Below are 13,004 nucleotides of genomic sequence, written 5' to 3'. Positions count from 1 at the left end.
ACATTCTTGCATGACACAGGCTGTATGGTTTCTGATACAGTAGCACAAATCTTACCTTGAGACTACATTCTTGCATGACACAGGCAGTATGGTTTCTGATACAGTAGCACAAATCTTACCTTGAGACTACATTCTTGCATGACACAGGCAGTATGGTTTCTGATACAGTAGCACAAATCTTACCTTGAGACTACATTCTTGCATGACACAGGCAGTATGGTTTCTGATACAGTAGCACAAATCTTACCTTGAGACTACATTCTTGCATGACACAGGCAGTATGGTTTCTGATACAGTAGCACAAATCACATGGGTTTGCAGGGTCAGTAGGAATCTAAAATTAAAAATATTAGATTGAATTACAAATGATTTGTTAAGCAAGCCTAAACATAAGTGTTTTTAGCTTTACTTTATATTAAGGAAATATAGGTAGTCTTAATTTTCTTAAATTTTAAGCTTAAGTAAAGATATTGATGAAAGGAATACTTTAGCCTTACATAAACCTGTCATACTAATTTTAGGATAGCCTTAACTTATCATTGTCAAGATTTTGTATACTAACAATAATTAAAATTACAATTTAAAAGCATATTTTGTTTAGTAAAATGATTCTATACATGTTTTACAGCCCCTTTGCAATAGACTAACATACAGAAATAATTCTAGAATAGCTGCACTTCCAAAAAAAAAACTACCCACCTTCATACCATCCATGTAAAAGTCACCGTCGATCTCACATCCTCCGGGGTTGGTCGACATGGGCAGGTCCGCCAGGATGCTGCTGTCAATTGTGCTCAGGCCGCTGGCATCCAGGTCAGCAAGGGTCAGGCCGCCGCCAATGTCTGTGGACTGGGCAGAGGGCAGGGCGGGAGGAAGCTCGGTACTGGTCCATAATTCAACAGGAACTAAAAATTTAAAAAGAAGTTAAAATCATAGTTTGGCCACTGTCAGATTTTTACCATTTCGCTACTATTTTTTCTTTTACAATAGTGGTTGCGCTCCTAGCCCCTAGAATTCTCATAAAACTTGTCTGGGACCTATAGAAACCTCCCTTAAATGAATAACTCAATCGGTTTAGTCCTTAGCAAGATCTTAACGTACAAACAAAATCTTAACTATTAGCTTAGCTTGTTAACAATAACCTTGTAAATTAAATCATGTTAAAAACAATTTTTGCAAATATTGATAGATATTTTTTAAAATGTGTTAACCTCTAAAAATAATGCAAAATAATAATACAAAATTTTCTATTGTAAGTAAATTAATGCATTAGTTAATTCAATAACATTCAGAGATAGATGGATGCTAAAATATGAACAATATTTGATGAGGAAAATATTAGTCAACTCATATATAAAAGAAAAGTCAGAAAAGTTATAAGAGAAGTGTTATTAGATGTTTGTATTCTTTATTTCAATGTAAAAAAAACGTAATTTTAACATCTTTAATAAAATTATTTTTCTAGAATCCTTTTTTTTATCCCTTTATGTCTGTAGTTTATGTAACCGCTAACAGGACATAAAAAGGTCAAGAGATCCAGAGGCTTTAATATATTTATTTTTATGTCAACAATTTCTCAAATTATAGTTAGGTGTTAAGAATGGATTACTGTGTATTGAAAGGGTTTATTGTATTCTTAGAAAATAGTTAGGTAACCGATAGTTTTAGAACTTATTAAAATAGTAATTGTATTTTGTTCAAGAATTTAAGCTTCTTATTATCAAAACATTAAATACTCCCCTTCTTTTTTCCATACCAGTAAAAAACACATAATTTAGCTAAAATACTTTTTTTTTATTTTAACTACAAAATTTGAATCTTTTTTTAAATGCTGAATTTGTGTGAAGCATACATCTATTGAATCAAGATGATAGTACATTATCTCTCCCAGAACAGAAAAAAACAATTAATGTATCCAACTCTCGCATGACCGAGGAAAAATTGTCGCAATACCGTGGGAAATTATTGAAGATCAGTATTTATGTGGAGAAAAATTGTCCTGCTTCCCAAAGAGTCCAAATGCAACAATCAAATATGCTTTGGAAGTACAAAGGACTTGGTCCTTTAAAATGTACTATATGTTTACATGACTCTTTTTCTTTGTTTAAGTGAAAAAGGTTTCTTTAAATCAAAAGCACAATTAAATATGAATTTAGTCAAAATTTCCTTACTTTTAAAACTTGCAAAATGAAGCTTTGATATCAATCAAAAATTGATATTTTAAGTGTGTAAATTTTTCATAATCAATCTCTGATGAGAAAAATGGGAAATAAAAATAATTGTATTGCAATTCTTTTAAAAATCAAGGGCATACATGTAAGTGCTAAAATGATTTATGTAAGGAACATTTATGTCCAAACTTAACTCCTAAAATGAATGTACAATTGTTATGTTTTTTTACTTAAAATATCTTATTGATCTTCTTTAGGTCAAAGATTTTTAATTATCTAGAGAATGAATACAAAACAAAAATATCTTTAATTAAAAAATACTTTTACATTCTAAAATTTCAAGTTTGGAAGAGTACCTCAAGGCTAGAGGTGCAGTTAGCATTATCAAGTAAAGCATTAGAAATTGTCTTTGGGCATCAAATATTCACATAAATAATTTCAACGGATTTCTCAAGTAAAAAGTTTGAGTAGCCACTCCTTACCCCCGCAGGGAGAGGGTCAGCAATTAAATAATGTAATATTCTTTTTAGTAAGGGTTCGAACGCAACTAATACCAGCTCAATTAGAGCCTGTTTTTAGCCATACTGAAAAACTATGCATCGTTTCGTATAATAGAGGTTTTAAATCCATCTAAATTTAAAGTAAATTGACTGAAAAAAATATAATACACCCAAATTTGTACTTGTTTTTATGTATACTTGCCTGTATTTCTGTTCATTACCTACCACATATAACTTTAGGTCTGTTTTTGAATGTTTAGCTCCTCTATAATTGATTATGTTCTTCAATCATTAAATTTTGAGAAAAGTAAGTGTGTCAGTTTAGACCTTGCTCAATTGTATTAAATTCAGGAAAATAACATACAATTTACCAATTATGAATGTTGTCAACCTTGTCTTTTTCTTTATTCTTTATTTCCTATTCAAATTATGTTTTATAAATTACACTATTTACATTATTTTTATGTAAATATCCGTTACAAAAATAAGAGAAGGTAAAAATATCTAATATTGTTTAGACTTTAACGAAAAGAAAAGCAGTATCGCAAATTTTGACTTCAATTAAAAAAAGAAAAGTATCGTATTGCAGTTATCGACTGTTATATACATAGAATTATTTATTTTTAAAAATCTCTCTCCGGTTTTTTTTCTTTTTAAACAGGAAAGACTACACCCAAAGCAATAGTTATTAGCATTTAGTAGAACTTAGAAGTGATGGAAGTAAATTTCACCATAGTAGTATATTTACTTATAAATTTAAATAGATAGGATCTTACAGCTAATTGAGTACGTAAAGACAGACAAAATTATTGAGATGAAGCTTTGCTCCATACGTAATCCACACGAACTATGCACAGAGAACACATGTACCTATGTACTTAGGAACAAGTACCCAGAAAATATTCCATTATGTCAAAATTGTGCAACCATAACAACCCCCCACCACCATCTTTATTTTTGTAATTTAGAAATAAGTTTCTTTCATTAAGATATTGATTGGTTTCTAATACAACCTGGAATTTTATTTATCGTATTGTATTATTGTCAACGTTCCTTGGATTTCTTTTCATGTTCAGGGAAAATTGCTGTTGATACGATGTTAAACATGATTTTTCAGTAAGGCCGAGGACTGGTTCTAATTGATTTCAAAGTCATATAAAAAATAAATTAAAGGAATATAGAAATTTTATACTGAGGTGTAATATCTTTCATTGTAATAGTTTTGAAAAGTAGAACGAGGCTGAAAAAGGGGTTTATGAATGGTCCACTAATATATAGAAAAGATCTTACCAGAACCCCATTTGAAGTCTTGAAAACACATATATGCAAATATGATGAAAGTTTAAGCTTATGGATAGGTAAATAAGCTACAAACACAAAAAATACCCAGGTTAACAAAACTGGTATTAATCTTTCGATTTTTTTAATATTCGTGAAAAACTGTCTAGAATACACAAAGATACATTTTTTTCGGTTTTGCTCTAATCTAGTCGATATTAATCGGTTTCCAAGCCCTTCTTTCAAACTCAATAGATTTTTAAATTGTGGTATTTTACCTATCCATTTTGTTAGGTTAAAAGCAATCTTTGAGTATCATGCATGAACTTCTTAAATTGTTTTCTCCTTCCTGGCACTAACATTGCATCAATATCAAAGATTTAGATAAAGATTATAGAAAACATTGTAGTCAATTAGTAATGTCAATTCAAGTAGATACATGTAGAATTTGATTTGAGAGTACTTTTAGTTTTAAGCATAATTCTTTGTAAACCATAAAAAATTAAACTGTTTTTTTTTCTGTAAAACTTTATAAACTATCCTGCCTTTTGAAAGGATTCATCGATTTTTGGCGTACAAAATTTTTTTTATGCTTCCCCATTTCAATTATATCATCTTTATCCCAACAAGTATGTGCGTGTGTTTTATACCCCCTTCCCCCCCCCCCCCCAAAAAAAAAACCCACTATACAATATAGGACTTTACTTTCCCTTTATGATTATTTGTAAAAAGTAATACAAAGGTTAAAGTTGTTTCATGCCTATTTGGCCTCCCCTCCCCCCCCTCGGATATTTTCAAAGAAATTCAGAAATGTTTTACTTTTTGAGAATTGAAAATATACTTTGTTTTAATCACTTCATTTGACAAAAATTTAAAATAAAGTTGGTAGATTTTGCTAAAAAAAAAAAATTCAAATCAAACACACTCTATTTTTAAAGGAAGGGGAAAGAAAGGAGATCGATATTGACCTCTTTATTTTCCAGATTAAAGATTACCTACTTCATATATCATTAAGACACGATTTATTTGTTTCCTTTTTATTCCGTGTTTTCTTAAAAATACACTTTTTATCACATGGATTTTAGTAACCCAAATTGTATGCTTGTTTTGAGTTAAATTCAATAGGGCCTAAGAAAAAAACAAACAATAATTAAAGCTTCCCTTAATTGAGATATACATGTAGGGATGAATTGAAAGGTTTCAACTGGATTTAAAAGAAGTTGAAATTATTCCATTTTTGGATATTGAAATTGATTTCTTTTTTTTCCTGTACAAAAATACATCAAACCCATTTTTTTTACAATAAAACTATCTATCTGTTTTACCTGGAGGACAAGATATTGAGGGACAACACTGGTCTATAATATTACCTGGAGGACAAGATATTGAGAGACAATACTGGTCTATAATATTACCTGGAGGACAAGATATTGAGGGACAACACTGGTCTATAATATTACCTGGAGGACAAGATATGGAGGGACAACACTGGTCTATAATATTACCTGGAGGACAAGATATTGAGGGACAACACTGGTCTATAATATTACCTGGAGGACAAGATATTGAGGGGCAACACTGGTCTATAATATTACCTGGAGGACAAGATATTGAGGGACAACACTGGTCTGTAATATTACCTGGAGGACAAGATATTGAGGGACAACACTGGTCTATAATATTACCTGGAGGACAAGATATTGAGGGACAACACTGGTCTGTAATATTACCTGGAGGACAAGATATTGAGGGACAACACTGGTCTATAATATTACCTGGAGGACAAGATATTGAGGGACAACACTGGTCTGTAATATTACCTGGAGGACAAGATATTGAGGGACAACACTGGTCTATAATATTACCTAGAGGACAAGATATTGAGGGACAACACTGGTCTATAATATTACCTGGAGGACAAGATATTGAGGGACAACACTGGTCTATAATATTACCTGGAGGACAAGATATTGAGGGGCAACACTGGTCTATAATATTACCTGGAGGACAAGATATTGAGGGACAACACTGGTCTGTAATATTACCTGGAGGACAAGATATTGAGGGACAACACTGGTCTATAATATTACCTAGAGGACAAGATATTGAGGGACAACACTGGTCTATAATATTACCTGGAGGACAAGATATTGAGGGACAACACTGGTCTATAATATTACCTGGAGGACAAGATATTGAGGGACAACACTGGTCTATAATATTACCTGGAGGACAAGATATGGAGGGACAACACTGGTCTATAATATTACCTGGAGGACAAGATATTGAGGGACAACACTGGTCTATAATATTACCTGGAGGACAAGATATTGAGGGACAACACTGGTCTATAATATTACCTGGAGGACAAGATATTGAGGGACAACACTGGTCTATAATATTACCTGGAGGACAAGATATTGAGGGACAACACTGGTCTATAATATTACCTGGAGGACAAGATATGGAGGGACAACACTGGTCTATAATATTACCTGGAGGACAAGATATTGAGGGACAACACTGGTCTATAATATTACCTGGAGGACAAGATATGGAAGGACAACACTGGTCTATAATATTACCTGGAGGACAAGATATTGAGGGACAACACTGGTCTATAATATTACCTGGAGGACAAGATATTGAGGGACAACACTGGTCTATAATATTACCTGGAGGACAAGATATGGAGGGACAACACTGGTCTATAATATTACCTGGAGGACAAGATATTGAGGGACAACACTGGTCTATAATATTACCTGGAGGACAAGATATTGAGGGACAACACTGGTCTATAATATTACCTGGAGGACAAGATATTGAGGGACAACACTGGTCTGTAATATTACCTGGAGGACAAGATATGGAGGGACAACACTGGTCTATAATATTACCTGGAGGACAAGATATGGAAGGACAACACTGGTCTATAATATTACCTGGAGGACAAGATATTGAGGGACAACACTGGTCTATAATATTACCTGGAGGACAAGATATTGAGGGACAACACTGGTCTATAATATTACCTGGAGGACAAGATATGGAGGGACAACACTGGTCTATAATATTACCTGGAGGACAAGATATGGAAGGACAACACTGGTCTATAATATTACCTGGAGGACAAGATATTGAGGGACAACACTGGTCTATAATATTACCTGGAGGACAAGATATGGAAGGACAACACTGGTCTATAATATTACCTGGAGGACAAGATATGGAAGGACAACACTGGTCTTCTCTCTTCTCCACAACACAGTTCTTACCCACAGGCTTTATGAAAGGACATACCCTAAAAAATAATTCAAATTGATTTATCAAAAAATTTAAGATTTAAAGGAATATCTAGGACTTAGGAAACCCTAACTCCTAGGCTAGTCTAGGATATGTTTTAGAATCTGGCCCCTTAACATCTCAAATGTGGCTAGGTTAGGTTAGGTAAGATAATGAACAAGAGTGAGCCCCGCGAAAGCTCAATAAAGAAAAGCAATTTTAGATAAAGTTAAAATTTTTTTTAGTTCAAAGGTTTAAACCATGTTTTTATGTTGATTTATCTATAAATCTAAAAAAACCTAATTTCCTTCCCCTATAATCAAACATTTTTGAGCAGATTCTTGACACCTAAAAAGCCATAAACCTATCTATCTATCAGTAGCTATAAAACAATTTTGAGCCTATAGAGAAAATTGTTACAAGAAGTGTTGGTAACACCTAGAAAGCTAATCCAAGATTTGGCTGCTTATACATATCATCAATATACAAAAGAAATTTGCCAATTTCCCATATTTTTTCTATAACCTTGAACCCCTGTTTAAACCTCCGCTGTAAGAATAATTTAGAATAATTTTTGAAGTACAAAAAGTAAAAAATGTTTTTATTCTGAAGTTAATGTTTAATGGGGGGGGGGGGGGGGTGGGATCGTTCCTTTAGCTAGCTACAAGGTTCACTTTATCAGAGTACATGATAATCTGGTGTAAGATCCAAGTAATAATAAATCCATTCACACTATAAATTTTTCAAATATACTTTTTTGTGTTGAGGGAGGGGGGGAGGTCAGTTTAAATAGCTAAGAAATTATATTCTAGATTCCAAAGAAGCTATAGCTAGATAGATGAGCAAAGCATTGTGAGTATAAGAAACTATAAATAATCCATTGCGTAGCAGAGGGCCAGAGGCAAGAATTTGTATCAATTATTCTTTTTATCTGGTGGTAAAAAGCTAAGTATCTAATTGAAGGCGCCCTTTCTCTCTTCCAATAGCGCAGCAAAAAAAGCTCTGAGGTGTAATAATACAAGGATAATAAATTCCATAGGGAACGCTGTAGATAAAAGTTGTTTAATAAAGCAGCTACTTTATAACTACCCTGTAAAGCCTTTATTCAACCCTAGTACTTAATATTATACATATAGCCTAAAACCAACCTAGGACCTATATGAAGCTTCCCTAAATTTGAAAACTAAATAGGTTCAGTAGTTATCAACATCTAAAGCTACGGAGAAGAAAACTTACAACTTTATATTATAGAATATTTCTATGAAAAGCTATTGGTTTTGACAAAAATTTGTTAAACATTAGTTAAACTATTTTTGCTGTTATATCTATCATTGATTTTTAAAACTTTACTAAGTCAAAAAAAATGGGATAAAACCTTAAGAGCAGTCGGTTTTAGAGTAGCTGCGTTATAAAAAAAGCACCTAAACGATGGGAAGGAGAAAATCTAAAAAGAAAGAAAGAAAGCAATAATTGTCTTAAAGCATGAGGTAGAGTGTGGGGGGTTGTCATGGGATGTGTGGGGTGGGGGCACTAATTTCCCCACCCCTGAAAGTAATAACGGCGCCACAAGATTAATTGATATATCTCATGTGCCTTCATGGATGGGGCCATGGTTTCTGATAAATAAATTGCAGTAAAAAATGGTTATCTTTAAAAAGTACATTAATAAAACTTTTTTACTGCGAAAGCCTTTCCTTCAAAATAGTTTTAATACTAAATCTTATTTTTTTTTAAAAACATGTCCCTATTTGAGTGTTCTTTAAACTGGAACATTTTTTCCTACATATAGGCGCATTTTTAGGTTATGCTATAAATAGAAAATTATGAAATTTAATAAAAAAAAGTCACTTTAAAGTACTTATAATAATGCCAAAAACTTTAATTTAATTGCCAAATAACTAAAATATCTTTTATTTCAACAGTTTAAAAAAAATCTTTCTAATTCTACCCCCTCAAAATGTTTTTAGAAAATATTACACAAGCCCCATCAAACCTTCGAAACCCCACATTAAACCCCCTTAAAAAGGCTTGGACGTCCATGACTATAACTATTGTAAATAATAAAAAGTATACAAAATTATCAATTAATAAATTTTAAAAAAGAGTTACACTTACAAAAAAAGAACTGTGGCTTATTTGAACATATTTTTAAAACCACAAGAAAGGAGGAAATTGAAAATAAGCAAAAAGCATTAATTGTAAAACAATGTCCGAAATTCCTTTCTGTATGATTCATTATTTCTACGTTTTAATTTTCATATTAGGTTACTTTGTTTTAGTTTTTATTATCTTTAGTGCGCATCATAAAGAATGTTAAAAAGCAGTCTTCTATGCGGTATCTACATTCAAATGACCACAGTAAACATAAAAACTTGGGATAAAGCTATATAAAATTTTACTTTTTGTTATCTATTTATTTTCTTTTCATTACTGTATTATAGTTTACTCTTATTTTTTTATACAAAATTTTAGCTGCATTATTTGACTTTATAAATATACATAAATTGTGATCGAACTTTCTACGTTGTTAAAATCCATTTAAAATATGTTTGACAATCTAAAAAAGTTTACAGTTTGCTAATCTTGACAAAAACTTGATATGAAATGAAAAAGCTTAAAATTTGACCCCATATTCAAAATAGATAAGAAATTCCTTGGGACATTTACAGCTAAGCTTTCATGTCTGTGTGTGTGGTGTTTTTAAAACATAGCATTAAATAAAAATCCTCAAATTATATCTGTAAAAATCTTCTAATTTTGTTATATTTTCTTTAAAAAACTAAGTTTATTCTATAAATTTTTTATATACATTAACATTTTTATCGAAAAATAGAATTTGTTTTTCTGAGAAAACTTCCTAAAATTGTAAGTCTCTAGATACACAAAACCATAAACATATTAGAATCAAATATAAAGCTTTTAAATCTAGTTTTTAAAAGTATTCAACTTATAATAAGAATAAATTTAAAGTAAATTATATGTTTATTCTTGTAAAGGACACCCACTCCACCTTTAATTTTAATTAAATTGAAAATAAAGATGGCTATTTTTTCGTATTTTACTTTAGGTTGGGTTATTTTGGGTCCTGGGTAGCCCTGCAAGGTTGGGACACCGAGGTATAGTCCCCTAAAGGCGAGGGCCCCACGCATAGGTAAGGCATAAGAACAAACCCCCCTCCCTTTAATTGATTTAGTTCAAAATATTTGTGGGAGGTTATTAGAATGCTCTACAAGTACTTTATGTGAAAGTACCAAAACTATTTCAAAAAGTATTGTCATAAAACACCTTAAATTGAACGTTATAAATATAAAGACTTAAATCATTTTCAAATCCTAATTATAAAGAAGTTACGCCACTAAAAAGAGATAATGCATGATTTAAAAATATTAAAAACCGAGCCAAAGGCATTTTGCTATTTTCACACTCTTTTTTGTCGCCGTAGTTTTTGCCCAATTTCTCTACTTCTACCTACCCGGGGCCGAACAGGGATGGAGGGATCAAACCTATCCCATTTCTTTATTAGCTCCAATGAATATTTTACCAAAACTTAACCCTTGTTTATTTCATCAGATCAGATTTATGATATTATGATGACAAATTGTAATACAAATTGCAAGAAACTATCTTTTATATATATACAAGGGCGTCCAAGCTTTTTTGAGGGATTTCAAAGGTTCTAGAGGGGTGTAAAATGAGGGGTTTTAAAGTTTAAAGAGGGTAAAACCCCCTCCCCCCCCCTCCGCTGGACGACTTTGAATAACAAACTTAAAAATAAATAAATAAAATGCAATAATTTTAATATTTTATGAGGTTTAGCTTTGATATATCTAATAGCTATTCAAAAATAAAAACTTTATTTAGAATAATTCTGATTTCTATCCCATCTTTGTATACCTGCATCCCTGGGACTAAAAGATAAGAACAAAGCGAATACCTTTGATTTATTACCAGAAATTGCTTTAGATGTGAGGCACTTTTTTTCCTTCCATTGTAAAATCTCGTGATTTAATATAAGTTCGGCCGAAATATAATAAATTAGGTAGAAAATTTTGCTATCCTGGAAACAGTGAAGATAGAGATAAAGGGGTGAGATAGAAAAGGTTTGAGTTATAGGGGAGGGGGTGGCAAGTTCAATGCCCGATGCTTTACAACCAATGTTATATTTAAATACAAGTAGTCAAATTTCAATGCCCAGATAATTTCACCAAAAAAAAAAAAAAGTTTTCACAAAGGTATTGTATTTGAGGCAAAGCATATTTAATTTCCTGCTTATGTTGTTTATGTTGTAACTCTAATCATAAAATGAATGTTTTATTTTTAACGGGCATTATACTTCTAAACAAAATAATTTTTTTTTGGATGAAATATCTCTCCGACTTTGACTATCTATTTCTCTATTAATGAATCTACCTTCATACATTACTTAATTTTGATCAACTATAAAATTAAAGTTTTTTGGGTAAAATCCTCCGACACTGGAATTGAGTTAGAATCGGTGCCAAAAAATTTGGTTGGATTTTCATTTCCTGTGATAATATAACAACTTTCCTCACTTCAAAAGATGACTAACGTCAATTAACACCTCTTATTCTTTAAGTTTTGGGGTGAACAAATCTACAAATAATTGTTAAATAAGTCCATCAACTTTAATTTGGGTTAGGGCTCAATTCAAAGTTGGAATGAGGTCTGTTTATATTCTCAAAAGTTTCATTTAGTGTGTCAGACAAACAGTAAATGATATAGAGTAGCAGTGCTAACTTTAAAATGAAAATTCTTACCTCAAAAAGCACATTAGCATTTGATTATGACAAGTACAGTTTAGACAAGGTTCATTTGTTACTATCTGCTCCCCTTCGGAGTAATAATTATACTGGTAATAACATCCTGAAATATTAGTAATAGTTAATATTATTACTCTCTGCTCTCCTTTGGAGTAATAATTATACTGGTAATAACATCCTGAAATATGAGTAATAGTTAATATTATAACTATCTGCTCTCCTTAGGAGTAATAATTATACTGGTAATAACATCCTGAAATATTAGTAATAGTTATTATTATTACTATCTGCTCTTCTTCGGAGTAATAATTATACTGGTAATAACATCCTGAAATATTAGTAATAGTTAATATTATTGCTCTCTGCTCTCCTTAGGAGTAATAATTATACTGGTAATAACATCCCAAAATATTAGTAATAGTTAATTTAATTTTTTACCATGTAATTTCATAGCATGATATTGATCACTTAAAAAAACTTTTTGAAAAACAAAAGATTAAAACTATATGGTTAAAGTTTATCTAGTTTTCAAAGTATCAAATATCTCCAAGAATCTATCCTTTTATACAAAGGTAAAGATTAGTTTTAAAATTGTTTTATTTCTTCTAATTTTGATAATAAACACAGAAAATGCTTACACCAACAAAAACTTAAAAAACAATATAACACATAAAAATCACAAGCAAAAAAAACAAAAACACTTCAACAAGGACAATATTGTGTAATGTAAGGTATGGTATTGGTGAAAAATTTATAATAATAGAATTAGAAATGTAAGAAGAATAAGAATTGTATAAAGTAGTAAGGTATTAATGTCTGAAGCATAAGATCTCTTTAATTACTTTACTGATTGATTTTCTCTTTTAAGGGAAGCTTCACACAGTTCCCGGGTTGGTTTAAGGCTAATATTAAAGTACTCTTCTAACCCCTTTAAATGCAGAGTCCTTAGATGCTATGGTGGTAGCCAGTAGTGATGTACAAAGACATAA

General features: G+C 31.4%; 1 protein-coding gene across 1 annotated transcript in view; it reads right to left on the bottom strand.

The window, feature by feature from the left end:
• tnc (tenectin) overlaps positions 1 to 13,004 on the bottom strand; it is a 174,314-nt gene that overhangs the window by 22,294 nt on the left and 139,016 nt on the right. The window contains exons 5-8 of the mRNA XM_080153469.1: positions 12,013 to 12,118; positions 7,165 to 7,253; positions 700 to 905; positions 248 to 334 (exon numbers count right to left, since the gene is read on the bottom strand). Of these exons, the coding sequence (XP_080009595.1) occupies positions 248 to 334; positions 700 to 905; positions 7,165 to 7,253; positions 12,013 to 12,118 (488 nt within the window). The remainder of the gene's footprint in view (positions 1 to 247; positions 335 to 699; positions 906 to 7,164; positions 7,254 to 12,012; positions 12,119 to 13,004) is intronic.

Source organism: Acartia tonsa, chromosome 3 (assembly GCF_053477335.1).
Source record: "Acartia tonsa isolate MP-2025a chromosome 3, ASM5347733v1, whole genome shotgun sequence".
NCBI classification, from domain to species: Eukaryota; Metazoa; Arthropoda; class Copepoda; order Calanoida; family Acartiidae; genus Acartia; species Acartia tonsa.
This window is presented reverse-complemented; position numbering and strand designations above follow the sequence as displayed.